The 18,938-nt window shown below is 44.5% G+C and overlaps 1 protein-coding gene across 4 annotated transcripts in view; it reads left to right on the forward strand.

Moving 5' to 3' along the window:
• Nucleotides 1-18,938, forward strand: part of LOC119969191 (ribose-phosphate pyrophosphokinase 2-like) — a 39,915-nt gene that overhangs the window by 19,032 nt on the left and 1,945 nt on the right. The window contains exons 2-5 of one of the 4 annotated variants that reach the window (XM_038802448.1): nt 207-390; nt 8,130-8,228; nt 9,652-9,776; nt 10,127-10,300. In XM_038802448.1, the coding sequence (XP_038658376.1) occupies nt 207-390; nt 8,130-8,228; nt 9,652-9,776; nt 10,127-10,300 (582 nt within the window). Of the gene's footprint in view, nt 1-206; nt 391-8,030; nt 8,229-8,257; nt 8,788-9,651; nt 9,777-10,126; nt 10,301-18,938 lie in introns of those variants that run through there. The other 3 variants (XM_038802451.1, XM_038802449.1, XM_038802450.1) reach the window with 3 other exon arrangements.

Raw genomic sequence — 18,938 nt, forward strand, 5'->3', positions numbered from 1 at the left:
CCACAGCAGCCAAGTCACATCGATTTATCACTGGACAGAAGTTGTAGGGTCAACTGCTCCATTTTACTTGAATTAAAGGATTCAGTTTAAAACATAACTATCTGATAAAATCGTAAGAAGTACCTCTTTGGAATCTGAGTAATGTAATCTCTCTTTCTAAGGAACTTTCTAAAAATGATAGCCTGTCATTTGTTTTTGTTTTGCAGCGTGGAAATTGGGGAGAGTGTGCGAGGCGAAGATGTGTATATCATCCAAAGTGGCTGTGGGGAGATCAATGATAATTTGATAGAGCTATTGATCATGATAAATGCCTGCAAATTTGCATCATCATCTCGAGTCACTGCAGTTATTCCTTGTTTTCCTTATGCTAGACAAGACAAGAAGGACAAGGTAATACTGAATTTCTAGTCATTTATTTTTACCTTGTTGGATTGGGGAGAGATGAATGGAGACTAGTAAATGTAGTATGATTCATAGAAGAAATATATAATGGAACAATCGTAAGTATGTTCAGTTGAGTTTTTGTTTAATTTATGGACAAAAATGTTTGTGTTATCAGGAGAAATCGGGAAATTCTATTCACTATCGACATTTTTAGTCTATAATTTTGAGGCATGAAAGCTCTGACATTACTATTGCTTTATTTCTGGAATATTCTACAGACATTGAATGTCTCAAATAGAATAGATTTTAAAAAATCTTTGTCATTTCTAAAAAAAATAGCATCTCCAAAGGATTCTTTTATTAAACCCATTTAGTGGTTCTGTTAACCAAATTGAGCCAGTTTTATATTGAAGGAGGATGGGTGAAACTTGCAGAATATTTTATTTTCCCAACCTATATATTAAATGTCTTGTGTAGCATATGCTGTTGGCTAATTCATTAGAAAAGCTTATTGCCTTCATTTTTATATAACATCAGTTGCTATTATGGCATTTTTGACGTTGGTCTGCTCTCAGTCAATAGGTGAACCAATATTTGCACACCAGCCCTTTGCTTTCGGTGTCTTGTATCCTGTTGTTTGCATACTGTGTAGCTCTGTTTGATTGCATGGTTAGCTGAGGCAAATATTGGGTGGCAATTTTTTGAGAGGGTTTGGGGGAGAGGAGGGATTGAAGAGTGCAAGTCTTTACTGGAAGCAGGATTTCCAGTTCTTGAATAGGGGCAAAAGATTTTTTTCCCCCGGAAAGGAAGATAGAAACTGCTTGAGGTATGATGTTTCCTCATTGGGGGTAGAGAGGTTACCAAGAATCAGTCTAAGTCTATGGATTGATTCTGTGAAAGGCTCTTTTAAGAAAGATCAGTTCAGTTAATATTGTGAAGTCGGTACCACATGAGTAATACGTGTAAATATATGTAAATGTCGCCACTGTCCCAGAGGATCATAGGTTTCTCTCCCCTTTGAGAGCTGACTGGTGGTAATTTAATTGAGGGTCACCACACCTCGGTCATGAATAACCTCAGTTGGTACAGGAATTGAACCCACACTGTTGCCGTCATTCCGCATCACAAACCAGCCATCCAGCCAATTGAGCTAACCGACCCACTGTACTGACTTATGTGAAATGAATGGAAACTTGTGTGTTTAAATCCAGACCTTCATGTCTGCAATTTGTCACCAGATCCAGTTCTGGCTGATGAGGTGAAATTCTTTTGTTATTACGGTACTGCATGAAACTAGTTTGGGCAGTCTCAAATTAGCTATTCTTTTAATTCTCAATCAAAAGTCTAGAAATTATCTTGCATCATCCCATTCTTCAATCGCTATCACATTAAGCTCAAAAGGCCAATGTATCTTCCACGCCTGATTTAAAGTTTGCTTGTAGGAACATTGACTTCAGGCAAATGTGGATTGGATTTGTTTATTGTCATATGTACCGAGGTACAGTGAAAAGTATTTTTCTGCTAGTAGCTCAAACAGATCATTTAGTACATGAAAAGAAAAGAAAATAACAAGAAAATACAATATGGAGCAACACCAGGTCCACAATGTAAATACATAGACACCGGCTTCGGGTGAAGCACACAGGAGTGTAGTATTAATCAGGTCAGTCCATAAGATGGTCGTTAAGGAGCCTGGTAACAGCGGAGAAGAAGCTGTTTTTTTAATCTGTTTGTGCGTGTTCTCAGACTTTTGTACCTCCTGCCCGATGGAAGAAGTTGGAAGAGTGAGTAAGCCAGGTGGGAGGGGTCTTTGATTATGTTGCCCACTTTCCCCAGGCAGCGGGAGGTGTAGATTGAGTCAGATTTTTCCACGCAGTCGTGTGTGTACAGAGCGTATAGTAGGGGGCTAAGTATGCAACCTTGCGGGGCCCTGGTATGAAGGAAGCGCTGTTTATTATTGCAGATTGTGGTTTGTGGGTCAGGAAGTCGATCCAGCTGTAGAATGAGGAGCCAAGTCCTAGGTTTTGGAGCTTTGTTATGAACGTGGCTGGGATTATGGTGTTGAAAGTGGAGTGTAGTCAATAAATAGGAGTCTGATGTAGGAGTCCTTGTTGTCAACATGCTCTAGGAATGAGTGTAGGGCCAGGGAGATGCCGTCTGCTGTGGATTGGTTGCGGCAGTATGCGGATTGCAGTGGATCTAGGTGTTCTGGGAGTATGCAATTGATGCGCTTCATATCTGACACAACTCTTGCCTTCGGTATAGTGAGGTTATTAGCATGGCTGCTTCTGTCAGAGTCCAAATTCTTTACATTTGAGATAGGATTCCCAATTTTTAGGAGAATCGGTTTGGTTGAAGTAAGGAGTTTTTTTTATTTATGCATACAAGAGTCAGGGAAGTGGTAGCAATAATCTTAGAAAAGTAACAATTTTCATTGCAAAATCTTGCTGACTTTCTCTTGACTTTGACTCCCACTCCTCCCACCCCCAAATAAGGGAGAATTTATTTCCAGCCTCGAATGGTATTTATTGAATAAACTGCTCTCAATTTGCAGAATGATCATTCCGCTTCTGAACAGGTAGATGATCTGCTTCAAGATTGGTTGTAGTTTATTTCAATTTGACAACTTTTAATGAATTGTGAGAAAGAAGGAAGATACCAATGTACGGTACTCCTACAGACCTCATCAAGCCTACTGTTATGTCCAGTTTCATGTAAACCTCCTCTTAAATGATGGACTAGTCAGAACGTTTGTGAGATTGCAGTCAGATATTCAAGGGATTCTCTACACTTGGATGCCTGGTTTTGGGTTGTGGGAAACGTGCTACATTTCACACTCTGTAGGTCTATTCAGATGGTAAATCCGATGTGCACATTTAGTCTTTCCCCAGCAATAAATATTCTTAAAGCCTGCAATTAAAATCTTCCTGTCTAGTAACCTCTGAATATCTCTACTGTTCAGCATTGGTGTTCTCTCAATTCTGCTGCTGCATTCTGATGAAGAGCTACTACACTTCAATCTCCATTCTGGTTTGAGTGACCAGTAGAGCACGTTAGCACAGTTGCTTCCCAGCTCCAGGGTCACAGGTTCGATTCCCGGCTTGGGTCACTGTCTGTGCGTAGCCTATGTTCTTCCCGTGTCTGCGTGGGTTTCTGCCGTGTGCTCCGGTTTCCTCCCACAGTCCAAAGATGTGCAGGTTAGTAGATTGGCCATGCTAAATTGTCCTTAGTGTCCAAAAAAGTTAGGTGGGGTTACTTGGTTACGGGGATAGGTGTGGGGTGCTCGTTCCATGGTCGGCGCAGACCTGATGGGCCGAATGGCCTCCTTCTGTACTGTAAATTCTATGTCATATGTAGGGGGCCATGCTATGTCACTGATTCTTTTCTTAAAGCATTTAAACTAGCGACATTTTTTCTCTTTCCTTTCCACTCATTGCCCTAACTCTTGCAGTCTGTGAAAATGGAGATAATTCTACTGTTCACTGAATCCACCATCTTCAGAATTGTGGTGAAACAAATTAAGTTTCTAAGTACTGATAGAAAGGATATAAGCCATTTAAAAAAAAAAAAAATCATTTACGGGATGTGGGCGTCGCAGGTTAGGCCAGCATTTATTGCCCATTCCTAGTTTCCTTTCAGAATGTGGTGGGGAGTTGCCTTCTTAAACTGCTGTAGTCGCTGTGCTGTAGGTACATCCGCTGTGCTGTTAGAGAGGGAGTTCCAGGATTTTGCACCAGCGGCAGTGAAGGAGCGGCAATACATTTCCAAGTCAGGGTGGTGAGTGACTTGGAGGGGAACCTCCAGGTAGTGGGGTTCCCAGGTATCTGCTGCTCTTGTCCTTCTAAATGGGAGTGGTTATGGGTTTGGAATGTAATGTTGAAGGAACCTTGGTGAGTTACTACAGTGCATCTTGTAGAATCTGCACACGACTGCCACTGTTCATCGGTGGTGGAGAGTTTGAATATTTGTGGACAGGGAAGCAATCAAGCAGGCTGCTTTGTCCTGGATGGTGTTGAGCTTCTTGAGTGTTGTTGGAGCTGCACTCATCCAGGCAAGTGGAGAGTATTCTATTACACTCATGACTTGTGCCTTATAGATGGTGGACAGGCTTTGGGAGGGTCAGGAGGTGAATTACTTGCTGTAGGATCCTTAGCCTTTGACCTGCCTTGGTAGCCACAGCATTAACATGGCTGGTCCAGTTCAGTTTCTGATCAATGGTGATCCTCAGGATATTGATTGTGAGGGATTCAGCGATGGCAATGCCATTGAATGTCTCGGGGCAGTGGTTAGACCTTGTCGGAGATAGTCATTGCCTGATACTTGTGGCACGAACGTAACTTGCCACTTGTCTGTCCCAGACTGGATATTGTCCAGGTTTTGCTGCATTTGGACATGGACTGTTTCATTATCGGAGGAGTCTCAAATGGTGCTGGACATTGTGCAGTCACCCGCAAACATCAAATTTCTGACATGATGGAAGGGAGGTCATTAATGAAGTAGCTGAAGATGGTTCGTCCGAGAACACAACCCTGAGGAAGTCCTGTAGTGATGTCCTGGATCCTGTTCTGTCCTTCGGTGTGATCATTGCTGTTCTACGACCTAACTCCTCTGCCCCACATCCCTAAAGATACCTCTGAATAAGAAAACTCTGCCAATCTCCAATTTAAAATTCATAATTGATCTGGCCAGAAAGTAATGGTGTAAAATTAGATTTAGTGGATTCCACCTTAACCGTGCTGAATTAAACAAAATTACAAGCACAATCGCTGCCAATTGTTTTTTTTTAAAGTGTTAGTATCTCCAGTGCTACTAATATCTCCGCACTTTGCATGTCTAACCTTGAATTTTATGGTTGTTCAGTTGAGCAACTATTCTGACTGAGGCCTTTTATTTATTCATGAGGGTAAGTGTGGATGTAATCTGAAAGTTAGAAAATAAAACCCGTGCCTGTTTTTGCCATCACATGATGTTTGTAGACTTAAAATTATTGGCTCTCAACAGGAGAGTTACACAAGCCGCACAGTTAAGTATTCACATGTTTCCCTTGTGCCCAGTCTAAACTCCTGAAATAAACTTGGCTCAAATGTTTATATCACTGATTGTGGCTGGGTAATATTTATTTTCATATTATTAATGGGGAGGTGGCATTAATGCTTAAATACATTGGCAGTAAAGGGTTTTTGTTTTCAGTAATTGATTTGTGTCGCCAGAGTTTCAGCATCTGAAATATGTCATAAACTGACGGGCAGTGCCAAATTACAGGAGTCTGAGTGAGATTTTGTAGAAGTTCCATTTGCAGACCACAGACTAATTATCTTGTTTATACTTTGGACATGACCTCCTTCGTTTTGATAAAGCTAGCAAAGCTGATCTTTTAGTTTAACGTTCCACTGAGATTGATTGAGTAATGGCTATTGGTTGATTGAATGTCCTTAAAAGTGTGGCAACTCTAGTTTATGAATTATTAACTCGCTGGATATTTTAAAGTCACTTGTTCTAGTAATGCCTAATACAAATAACATTGATTATCAATAATGACAATTTTGCCCAGTATTAAATTCACACATTGTGTTCATTTTTTAGGTTTAGCATCCTAGTCATAGTGCTTAGATTTCTACATTTAAATATTAAATGTTTTGACAGAAAATAGTTTTTGAGGTGCACCATATGGTGTCTTGGTGATTTTTCTAAAATATTATACTTTGCATCACGAGGGGTTTGGTGTATTTATTTTTTTAACTTTGAACAATCCGATTTCTCTTTTGCTGGCTTACACGAGGCATATTGTGAGAAAAAGTACCCTGGTAATGCAAATAAACATGAATCTGATAATTGCAATGGTGAACTTCAGTTCTCAATAAATAACATTTGGAAGAAGATGTTCCAAGTATGTTAACTGCTGCCGCTTTCGAGAGAAAAGCTGCCTTGTCTAACTCCTCTTTAAAATTTGCCTCCATGGTTTTTACTTTCGTAAATTCCACAAACTTACGGGTAATGCTAAATAGTTTTGCTATTTTCTGAAACACATGAATTAATCTTTGTCTGTTAATTAAGCAGCTTGGGCATCTAATTTATTCCTAAAATAGAATGAAATGGCTCTTTGATATCAAATACAATTGGTCTGCTGTAATATTAACAAAAAATGTTTTTCAGCTAATTTAATAAATGTCATTGACAAGGAGCCTTTGTATTATGCTTGTTGACAAGACCAGGATGTCCAAATGTGATGCAGGGTAAACTCATTTTGAATATTTTCCAATAGATGTATAACTGAGCTAAAATCAGTTTAGACAAAACATTTACTGAAATGTAGTTACCTGTTGTCCTTCATAAAGCGGATAGAAGTTGAGACTGATTGTTATCTAACAGGATAGTGTAATGCTAAAAAAGGACTTGATTCCTTGCTAGCATGTCAAAAATACTTGAGGTCAGTTGTTATGGCTGCCCATTGCCATTTCTAAGCATTGTTGATGTTCAGTTGATTTTTGAGCTAACACCAGAACAATCACACTGCAGTGCTCCGTTTACAAGTTTCAACTATAATATTTTTAATTAGGATTTCTAAATTCTAAAGTCTGTTTGTAAATCTGTAATATATCTGATTTAATTCACTCAGTTAAGCATGTCAGGTGCTCATGAGCATGAGTCTTAACTCACAAGCCCGTCCTAATTTAACGCAGTGGCTCAAACTTGGCCTTGCATAAGTGACGATGGTGACAAATGTGAACTACTGTGAGCTTAGACTTCAAGGCCCTTTACTCAGCACATAACTGGTATACTTAACCTCTAAATGACCAGTGTCGACTGTCGAAACTAGGCAACACTCCTTTCCTCAGTGCTAGCACCCCTTCCTTTGATGGACATTACAATTCACTTTTTTTTAATAGCGGGAGAGTGAAATAGGCCCATTGGCCACAAGTTTCAATATTTTATATGGTGCATAATGGGGCCATGTGCTTCAATTAGAATTTTCCTGTTCTGTTTCTATTGGGTAGTTTGATAGAATCGTTCAACTGAAGAAAGTTAAAACTTGCCAAGAACCATAATCTGTTAGTGGTGACTGAAATTGAATCTCTCTCAGAATTGATGCATCCACTGGCTGTCTATGTCACATAACCAGCTGGTAAAAATTGGTGGGTGGAATTGGTACTTCCTGCAGATTAGAAACCTCATTGTTTTTGGACTCAGCAGCATGGAAGGATGATAAATTGGGTCAGGGTGATATCTGTTCAGCCAGGGTTTTTAACCAGAAGTTTAGAAAAATTCACTGGTAACCGGAGAAAGCTCTTGGCCCATGGCGTCTACTGCCTATGTGGTGTATCATATTTTACCAAGTTAAACATATTTGATGTATAGGTTTCAAGGTTCATAGTTTGTGACCTTAGCAGCGAATGTCCCTTCAGCCATTTGAGTAATGATACTGTGATCATGTCTTCTCAATCAAGTTGAGTTGAACTGAAAATGTATTGGAATATATGAATGATGATGCTGAATTTGCGTTGACATGAGGTTAGATACAGGTGACAAGATAACTTTGACTAAGTGCACTAAAGCCCCGAGGTGGAATGAAGCATTCCTGGAACTTTTTGTCATGGTAATTTGAATCTCCACTGAATTCAATGTAGCTCCAACTTGATTTATTGCAGGAGAATCAATCAGTAGAATGCTGTAAGATTGGAACGTTATCGGGCTGAGATTGTACATTTGTGCAGCTGGAGATCTGACTCGCGTCTGTCTTCTTTTAGAGTCGCGCCCCAATTTCAGCTAAGCTTGTGGCCAACATGCTGTCAGTTGCTGGGGCAGATCATATCATCACCATGGATTTGCATGCCTCTCAGATACAGGTTAGTGCAAACCATGACATCATTTTAGTCAAATAATAGTACCACACCTCGTGTTAACCCTGTGACCTTGTCAGGGTGATATTTCTCCAAGGTTTCACACGATCCAGTATGTAAACTTTCTTGACCATACTTGTGTTATTTAACTGCACAATTTGTTTACTTTTCACAGCCAATAGAAAGTTGCAACAGTGTTCCCTGCACAAAACAAATCTTTCTACTCTTGGGCAAATAAAACTGGATATTCAACGGTTCTTAAAGGAATACTCGAGGGATGTTGCTGTCGTGTGCTAAATTAGGATTACATTTTGTCTTTTAATATGCTGCACTGCCAGCAGATTAGTCCATTCCAATTAGAGTCTTGTGAAAATGAAAGCTGGACTTTCTGCTGAGATTAGTGTATTGGGGTTTTATTTTAGTCCGGTACCTGGAGGAGCAGGGATTCTACTTCACTATAGCATCGTTGGGCATCATGATAGACCTCAAACCAGTGTGGGATGATTCCTTTGATGGTAAAGATCAAGATATATGGCTATTGATGAGAGAAAAAAGGATTGCAGAGGTAGGTGTCAATCTGTCCTTGTTTTAAAAGTGGTGAGCTGGCAGACGTTGTGCATAACAATGAATTGAGTTCCTTTCCTAGAGTATTCCTTTAATGAATGCTTACCTCTGCACCCATAATTGACCTGAAATTTTGTAATGAGCACAATGGGAGGATGAAGTGATGAGTCACTGGACTGAATTTTTATACTTCAAATCACATTGACTAATATGCTGCTGTTGGGATGTAGACTTTTGCTGTGTAGGTGGCAACATTAGTCTGATGTTATTTGTAATTGCAAATCCTGGTGATTAATCAAGTTCTACTTGGCTTGTTTTTTCACAATGACTCAAGTACATTCAGGTTTTAGGCCTTGAAAGGAACAAATCTGAATAAAGATATTCTCAATGGATTTGATTATGCTGTAGAAGTACAGGTACTTGCAGATTGCATTTACTATATCTACTCTATCTGTTTCATGCTAATGACAGCAACTAAATGTATGTCTTTCCATTTTTAACTTGGACTAAATGTTTTCTATTCAATCCACTGTTAAGTTCCTAAATTGTTTGTGACTTGATGAATAGTTGCAGTGAATGTTTTGCAAAGTTTTTACATTGTTCAACTATCATTGTTCAACCAGCGCGTAAGTATTATAACAACAAATGTTGGTTCACATAATAAATCAGCTTTTTAAAAACTTGCCCTTGCTGCAAATTGATGAAAAGCAAAACCTAAAAATGTTAAGTGAAGGGTTCAGTGGGTAGGACGACCCAGTGTTCATACCAAATTTACGTAATGTGCTGTTGCAGACATATTGGAATAAGAATACTGTACTGTTTAGCCTTTTTACTAAAACTGATGGCTTTAATTTCCATCTTTTAGGGTTTCTTTGATATACCTGTGGATAACTTGTATGCAGAACCAGCAGTACTGCAGTGGATAAAGGAAAATATTCCAGAATGGAGGAATTCTATAATTGTCTCTCCAGATGCTGGTGGAGCTAAAAGGTGAATTAATTAATCATATTAATATGCAATTTGCATGCTCTGATTGCTGCTCTTGTGCTATGAAATTAGGGTTAATACAACATCCTATTGCCAGTTAAAGATAAAATTGCACTTTAATTGCTACTGCTATTCAAGGTTTTACTGAACCAAGAGTTAGATGCTAAAGGCAAATGCCAACAGAGGTATTTTACTGAGTGCAGACTTTGATTATGAAGACAACAATAACTTTCCCATTTCACCACATGACTGTGCAATATAGCATTATTTCAGCGGAGGAAACTGCAAACTCTTGACATGTTGCAGTCATGATAATTGGTATGTTCCAATGCAATTGTTCTTTTTTGCTTCAGGGTGACATCAATTGCTGATAGATTAAATGTTGAATTTGCACTGATCCACAAAGAAAGAAAGAAGGCAAATGAGGTGGATAGAATGGTGCTTGTTGGCGATGTTAAAGATAGAGTGGCCATTCTTGTGGATGACATGGCAGACACATGTGGAACCATATGTCATGCAGCTGAGAAGTAAGTACACATGAGTAATATGATCCCTGAAGGGTGTTTTTTTTTTCTAATGAGGTGTCCTGGTTTTGCAGCTATACACAGCACTGGGGAAGGGTAAGATTTGGAAAACCCAGAGAAGACTTCTGTTTCCTTGAATTGCAAGTAGCTGTGCATGCTTCATCAAGGCCTTGAGAATAAGACAAAAAGAGGGTGTGACTACCCTACACGACATTTTTGTTCATATATTTAGCGATAAGCCTTTTTTTGACAGAACACCCTCGCTATGGTGCATTCTCCAAATCTCTGGGTTTTTGAAAATGACTTTTTTTGTGTGTGTTTGGCTGCAAGCTGTATGAGCGTGAGCGACCACTATTTTTGGGTTACATTTTTTTGACATGAAATTAATTGTCATGTTTTACTTTTCTCACACCTTGTTAAAAGGTTTCCCCTTTTAAAAAAAGATATTCCTCTGAAAGTTTTTACCGACAGGATGAGGGATGGCTCCGTGGAACTGCACACAGTTGGATACACCTGTACCAACCCATTCTTGCCTTAGTGGATCAGAGTATAAATCCTGTCTTAAGCTACTTGGGCAGTTCTTCTGCCTCCTGCATTTGGTTCACCTTACAGTTCAGCCTACAGGAGATGGCCTACTTTGCTTGGAACCAAAAAAGCTTAATTCATGCCGTATATCAAGTTGCTGATATCTTCCTTATCACAGCTTATGGTTACTTGCTTACTTTACCGAGGGAATTTATCAGAGCAGGAGAGTACTGTGCACTATTCATGTGGTCACATTTTCAATATTGTAGGACCTAGTCAGTGGGCCCACCTAACCATCTAAACTCTTTCCAGCAATGCTCAGGCTCCCATTACAAAAGCAAAATATTGCAGATGTTGCCAATCTGAAATAAAAACAGAAAATGTTGGAAATGCTCAGCAGATCAGGGAACATCTGTGAAGAAGGAAACTGAGTTATTGTTTTGGGTCAATTTACCTTTTTTTTTTAACTGAGTAATTCCAGCCAGCATTTTCTGTATGTGTTTTGCGCCCGGGCTTCAATGATGTGACTGTGTTAATGAAAAATTGGAACGTTTCCAATTCGAAGATATGCCATGGGTGAAAGTAGACTGCCTTGTCAATATGGGAGAGTTTAAAAGATTCTCAAGTGATTGGGGAGGTTGTGGAAGCAGATACATTAACAATGTTCAAAAGGCACCTCAACAAACAGATGGATAGGATGGGTATAGAGGGATACGGCACTAAGACGTGCTGAGGGTTTTGGCCAAGGGTGGTATCATGACCAGTACAGGCTTGGAGGGCCAAAGGGCCTGTTCCTGAGCTATTTTGTTCTTTGACTATTATGCATCTAAGACGTACGAGTTGAAAGATGTTTATTGTAACCATTCTGTTTGAAACAGTTTAAAATACGTACAATTCAGGCAACGCTGACCCTGGCAAATGTCTACACTAATGACATCCCCCTAATATGTTCCCGGTTCCGAGGAGAGCAGACCTCTGCTCCATTCTTGACATTCTTCCTGTTCTTCACAACCAAGAACATAGAATCATAGAATTTACAGTGCAGAAGGAGGCCATTCGGCCCATCGAGTCTGCACCGGCTCTTTGAAAGAGCACCCTATCCAAGCCCAAACCTCCGCCCTATCCCCATAACCCAGTAACCCCACCCAACACTGAGGGCAATTTTGGACACTAAGGGCAATTTAGCATGGCCAATCCACCTAACCTGCACATCTTTGGAATGTGGGAGGAAACTGGAGCACCCGGAGGAAACCGACGATACACGGGGAGAAAGTGCAGACTCCGCGTAGACAGTGACCCAAGCCGGGAATCGAACCTGGGACCCTGGAGCTGTGAAGCAATTGTGCTAACCACCATGCTATCGTGCTGCCCCAACATCACCTCCATAATGTGCTCTGCAAGAGGGACGGTTATTCCTCTCTCTCTCCCACCCCACCCAGCATTTTGTATAGTCCTCAATCTTTCTAAGCAGAAACCACAATTTTTCTTACATTACATCAGTGGATTTTGTGGATCTGAGAACTCTAAATCGGATACTATGCTAGTTACTGTGACATAGTGGGTTTCCCAGCTTGCAGTAGGAGCACTGACTAATTGTTAAAATGATGTGGAGATGTCATTCTGGATCACAACGTCTTCACCTTCGACAACAAGTTCTTCATCCAGACGCACGGAACAGCCATGGGGACCAAATTAGTCCAAAAAATGGACTACTCTCCAAAATCAGTTGCATTCTTGGACACACTCGTCTCCATCAAGGACGTTCACCTCAGCACTTCGCTTTACCGCTAGCCCACAGATAACCTCACGATGCTCCACTTCTCCAGCTTCCACCCTAAACACATTAAAGAAGCCATCCCCTATGGACAAGCCCTCCGTATACACAGGATCTGCTCAGACAAGGAGGAGCATAACAGACATCTACAGATGCTGAAAGATGCCCTCGTACGAACGGGATATGGCGGTTGACTCATTGATCAACAGTTCCAACGCGCCACAGCAAAAAACCGCACCGACCTCCTCAGAAGACAAACACGGGACACAACCGACAGAGTACCCTTCGTTGTCCAGTACTTTCCCGGAGCGGAGAAACTACGACATCATCTTTGCAGCCTTCAACACATCATCAATGAAGCTGAACATCTAGCCAAGGTCATCCCCACACCCCCACTACTTGCCTTCAAACAACCGCGCAACCTCAAACAAACCATTGTTTGCAGCAAACTACCAAGCCTTCAGAACAGCGACCATGACACCACACAACCCTGCCATGGCAATCTCTGCAAGACGTGCCAGATCATCGACATGGATACCACCGTTACACGCGAGAACACTACCGACCAGGTACATAGTACATACTCGTACGACTCTGCCAACGATGTCTACCTCATACGCAGCAGGAAAGGATGTCCCGAAGCGTGGTACATTGGGGAGACCATGCAGATGTTGCGACAACGAATGAACGGACATCGCGCGACAATCACCAGGCAGGAATGTTCCTTTCCAGTCGGGGAACACTTCAGCAGTCAAGGGCATTCAGCCTCTGAACTCAGGGTGAGTGTTCTCCAAAGCGGCCTTCAGAACGCGCGACAACGTAGAATCGCCGAGCAGAAACTTATAGCCAAGTTTCTGCACACATGAGTGCGGCCTCAACCGGGACCTGGGATTCATGTCGCATTACATTCATCCCCCACCATCTGGCCAGGGCTTGCAAGATCCTACCAACTGTCTTAACCTGGTATTGTAAGACTTCTTACTAATTGTAAAAATGCACAGGCTTCACAAAATGGTGCAAAACTCATTTATTATCATAGAATCCCTACATTGCAGAAGGAGGACATTTAGTTTGCCTCCGACAGTTGATGGACCCCTGCTCTTGTGGTTTTATTGCTGCTACGCCCCCCCCCCCCCCCCCACTGAAATGCTGCCCTTTGTTTAAAGCACCAACCACACTTCCCCTGCGCAAACGTGAAATAACGGATTACAGCTAAGATGCTGGCTGCTAATTTACCCACTGCGTTCCCAGTACTTATCCTTGGCGATCATGACTTCCTCTAACTTGTTCTTTCTGCATTCTACAGATTATTCGAATAGCTACTACTTTTAAGGCGCTCCTCCAAAATATATGTTCAAAATTTACAAATAAGTTACGATTGTTGCTCGATAATCCCCCCCCCCAAGCTAATTCAAGGGTGTGTTTTCCATCAGTTTACCTGTTGCACGTACGAGCAATGCAAATCACAAAACATTTAGCCCGTCCTGCCTTAAAGCAACATCCTAGCAGTTGGCCAACTGATAGAACATAGAACAGTACAGCACAGAACAGGCCCTTCGGCCCTCGATGTTGTGCCGAGCAATTATCACCCTACTCAAACCCACATATCCACCCTATACCCGTAACCCAACAACCCCCCCCCCCCCCTTACTTTTTAGGACACTACGGGCAATTTAGCATGGCCAATCCACCTAACCCGCACATCTTTGGACTGGGAGGAAACCGGAGCACCCGGAGGAAACCCACGCACACACGGGGAGGACTTGCAGACTCCACACAGACAGTGACCCAGCCGGGAATCGAACCTGGGACCCTGGAGCTGTGAAGCATTTATGCTAACCACTATGGTACCGTGCTGCCCTGATAAAAATAATTTTTCGTGTTGGTGGTTTCCAAGCAAAAGAGTACAATGATTGGGAGCTTGAAAAATTTCCCCTTTCATGAGTGTTAGTGTCTTTTGGCACAAAATTTCCTCCTCTTCCAAGCAATTTGTGAGATTTTTGCTTTTGTTTCATGGCACGGACTTGGGGAAATTTGGCCTGGTGCTTTGAATTCAGTTTGGTTTTACGGTGTTACGATTCCCTTGGAGACTGATAACTTTTAGAAACAAGGAATCCCTACAAAGCCAACTGAAAGAAAACCAATGGAATATATTTCAATTTTGAAAACTTGCAACAAGCTATCTAAAATTAACATAATTTAAAGTTTATTAACAAGTGAAGAACGCTTCGATCAGAAAGGTAAATTTTACATTAAATAGTCATTACAACAAGGATGCACTTCAAATAAAAACAAAAGTGCGGGAAATACTCAGCAAGATATGGCAGCACTCGTAGAGAGAAACCGAGTTAATGGTCAGCATTCTCCCTTTCAGAGACGAAGTACTGACGCCAGGATTGAATCGCGAGAGTTCTACTTTCACAAAAGCAGTGTCAGTCCTGGAGCAATTCGGAACATGATAATGGGCTGGCACTGGCGTCACCTGGAGATGTTGGGAATCACACTGAGTACCAGCATCAGATTTGCCGGGATTGTGATTGGAACCCAAGAGCCTGACAAGCTGCAGCCGAATATAAGCACTCCACTCCTGCCACGCCCTCATTCAGCTATGGTGATGGCACTCCATAAGAGCGGCCCCGAGATTCGTAGATGCGGAGCTGGAGATGCTGTTGGATGCCAGGGAGGCGGGGCACTCTGACACACTGCTGTCACCAACGCCCTCCACCACCCCAGGGAAACTCACCTTGTTACTGAAGAGGTTCCTGGAGCACTATCTGGTGCGCACCACACACACATGCAACAGTACAGCAGGTGGAGGTAGGAACCTCCGAGGGGGTGGACAGTCGGAGGGCAGCTCAACCCCCGCGACCTAGCTGCCTGTCGACAGGTCTCGGGCTTTTGGAAAGGGCAGAATCATCAATGGTGGAGATGCAGGTGCAGAGCCAGAGACTACAGGAGGGGGGAGTCAGCAAACATCCAGCTCCTGCAGGTGGAGTTGGAAGAGTCCAAGCTGCTGTAGAGGCAGGAAGCAATGCTGTCCATGCGTGCCACCCAGGTCAATGCCCCTCTCTCTCCCTGTGGCCTTCTCCTGGGGGGGGGGGGGGGGGGGGGGGGGGGGGGGGGAAACAGATAATGAACAGTGAGAGATACTCTGGACAGGGGTAGCACCGGAGGTTAACAGTGGAGGCCTTGGGTGAGATGGTATCAGCCATGGGTCAAGATGTCCAAGGTGGTGGTTGAGGCACAGGGCAGCCATGTCACAGGCATCCATGTACCAGGGCCACCTAGATGTCACTGGCGCTCCAGAGTTTGGCCCAGTCACAACGGGCCATGGCTGTGGTCGCTGATGGCATTGGCCTGGCTGACTTGGCATAGTTACTGGGTGACGTGGCACAGTCCCTGTGCTCCATGGCCGTGAGCATGGAGACCCTGGTCAAAGGGACTGACAGTGCCAGGTAATGGTGGTGCCCCCGGAGTTCACTCCACTCCAAGAAATAGCCCGGGGGCCATCAGGCACTCCTAGGGAGGAGTAGATGCTGGGGCCTATGCTGGTGACTCCTGCAGGGGATGTGCTGGAATACCGCAGTACCTCTGAATCCAGCCTCACCTTGTCCCATCTAATTGGCATCGGGCAGGATAGGGTGGCACCACGCCACCTGTGACACCCGCAAAGCTGCTCATAATATTCTGGTGAGATCCCATTTGGAATATTGTGAGCAGTTTGGGACCCCATATCTAAGGAAGGATGTGCTGGCCTTGGAAAGGGTCCAGAGGAGGTTCACAAGAAAGATCCCTGGAATGAAGAACTTGTCGTATGAGGAACAGTTGAGGACTCTGGATCTGTACTCGTTGGAGTTTAGAAGGATGAGAGGGGATCTTATTGAAACTTACAAGATACTGCGAGGCCTGGATAGAATGGACATGGAGAGGATGTTTCCATTTGTTGGAAAAACTAGAACCAGAGGACACCATCTCGGGCTAAAACAGAGATGAGGAAGAATTTCTTCAGCCAGAGGGTGGTGAATCTGTGGAACTCTTTGCTGCAGAAGGCTGTGGAGGCCAATTCACTGAGTGTCTTTAACACAGAGATAGTTAGGTTTTGATTAATAAGGGGATCAGAGGTAATGGGGAGAAGGCAGGAGAATGGGGATGAAAAAATATCAGCCATAATTGAATGGCGGAGCAGACTCGATGGGCCAAGTGGCCTAATTCTGCTCCTATGTCTTATGGTCTTATGGAAGACTGGCAGGCCCATCAAGGCCCAGTTGCTCCAGAGGACGGCCACCAAAGGGGACCCAGATCACAGGGCGGGAATTGGAACAGGCTGTCTCCTATCTGAATGTACCACCTGGGGAACCACTGAGAACTGAGTGTTGGGGTCCGTAAAGCCAGAAAGGTAGATACCGGTTAAGTAGGCACGGTTGCAGCACACAGGTTTGCGATCGGAGCTAGGGCACAATAGCTGGAAAGAGCACAATAAACACCTGTTCACCAATGTTCCAAAATGTCTCGGTCCTCTGTTTGAAGGGTGTGAGGAAAAGGCTGGGAGCAGAGGTTGGATTGGGTGGACGGTCACTTAGCATGGGGTGCAGGTGGTGGAGGTGGGGATGGGCCAGGGCAGCCACTGCATACCATCCCGATACCTGACCCCATCCCCTCCCACTGCCTCCGCAACCTCAGCGGTTCAATGGGACCATGAGATAAAGGCTAGCATGCATGCATGGATCTCCAGGGTGGACAGAATGTGCTGCTGAGGGCAGGGGCCAGACTGCGTCCAATGATGCGGAGCACCAGGGAGCTCATCGCGAAGCGGGACGTACTCATCCTCCATCCCATGGACCAGACCCGCTCTACTGTCAATCCAGGGCCAGCACCCTGTGGTGCGGCAGGTAGGAAGCACGGAGTGGGGTGGAGTGCAGGGAGGATGCATAGGGGAGGGGATGATTCAAAGGGGAGGAGGGGGGGGTTGGTTTGTGTAGGGGTGGGATAGGACGTTCAAGCCTCCGCCAGCCAGGGCCCCGAGTCAGTGAACCTGTTGGTGATTAGAGTGTCCCAGGCACGGTGGCCCAGGCGCACATGTGCAGCATACAGTGGTTGAATGGGCCCATGTCCTGCCCACCCTGACCCTCCTCTCCATGCGTCCTGTCAATCACCCCGTGGACCTGGGTCATCCCATTGATTCCAGCAAATCCTGTTGCCCGGGTGATCTGGTGGGCTCAGTCCTTATTGAGCTTGACGTATTGTGCCACCAGGGCACTGGCACGGATGTAGCTGTGCACCCAGGCATGCAAGATCTCACACTGGTCTCCAATCAGCGCTTGGAAGGATCCTGTCACGTAAAGGTTCAGGGTGATCGTCACCTTGATGACCTGCCGTCTTCTCTTCTTCCCCCCCCCCGCCCCCCCCCCCCCCCCCCCCCCCCCCCCCGTTCCAGGTACACCATGATGCGGCAGAGATGTTGCACGGTCCCTCTGCTCAGTTGGAGTCTTCAGTGACACACTCGGTCCGGCAGGTCCTCGAATGACGGGCGCTGCCGTACACATGAGGCCTCGTGTTGCGCCACCTTCCCACGTCCTCCTCGACCTGTTGGACAACTGTCTCTCCATCCTCTGGCCCAAAATGCCCACCCCCCCCACCCTTTGACCCTGGCACCCAAATCTGCCGGCTGGGGTACCGGTAGATAGTGCTACTCATTCCAGCGGCACGCTTTGCGACCCCTGTCCTTCATCCTCCCGTGGGATCTACTGCGAGTATTCCCCTTGGTTGGGCTGAGTGGTGCCCCACCAGCAGGGTACCACCCAGTTGTGTGGGGGTCTGGAGTCTGTGGGCTCCTCCGGGGGCGACCAAAAGGGGGGCACCTGTACGGCCAGTGGTGCTGTAAGCAGCTATGGGCCACGGTGGGCAGTCAATGGGGTGTGGAGCAAGATGGCTGCCTTCTGGGTAATGGCAGTCCATGCCTGCACAACCTGCTCGTCGGGGGATACCCCACACCCACCCCCTGGTCACCCTCCACAACTCTTACCCCCCCCCCCCCCCCCCCCCCCCCAAAGCCCTGGCAGACGCCCCCCCTCAGCCAGCAGAAGGAACGGCAGCCCATGGCTGTGCCGATGGGAACATGCCTCTCTCTCTGTCTCTCTCTCTCTGTCTCTGACTCGGACTATGTCTCTGTCTCTCTCTGACTTTCTCTCTGACTCTCTCTCGGACTCTCTCTCTCTCTCTCTCTCTCTCTCTCTCTGACTCTCTCTCTGTCTCTCTCTCTCTCTCTCTGACTCTCTCTCTCTCTCTCTCTCTCTCTCTCTCTCTCTCTCTCTGACTCTCTCTCTCTCTCTCTCTCTCTGACTC

Source organism: Scyliorhinus canicula, chromosome 7, assembly GCF_902713615.1.
Source record: "Scyliorhinus canicula chromosome 7, sScyCan1.1, whole genome shotgun sequence".
Taxonomy (NCBI): Eukaryota; Metazoa; Chordata; class Chondrichthyes; order Carcharhiniformes; family Scyliorhinidae; genus Scyliorhinus; species Scyliorhinus canicula.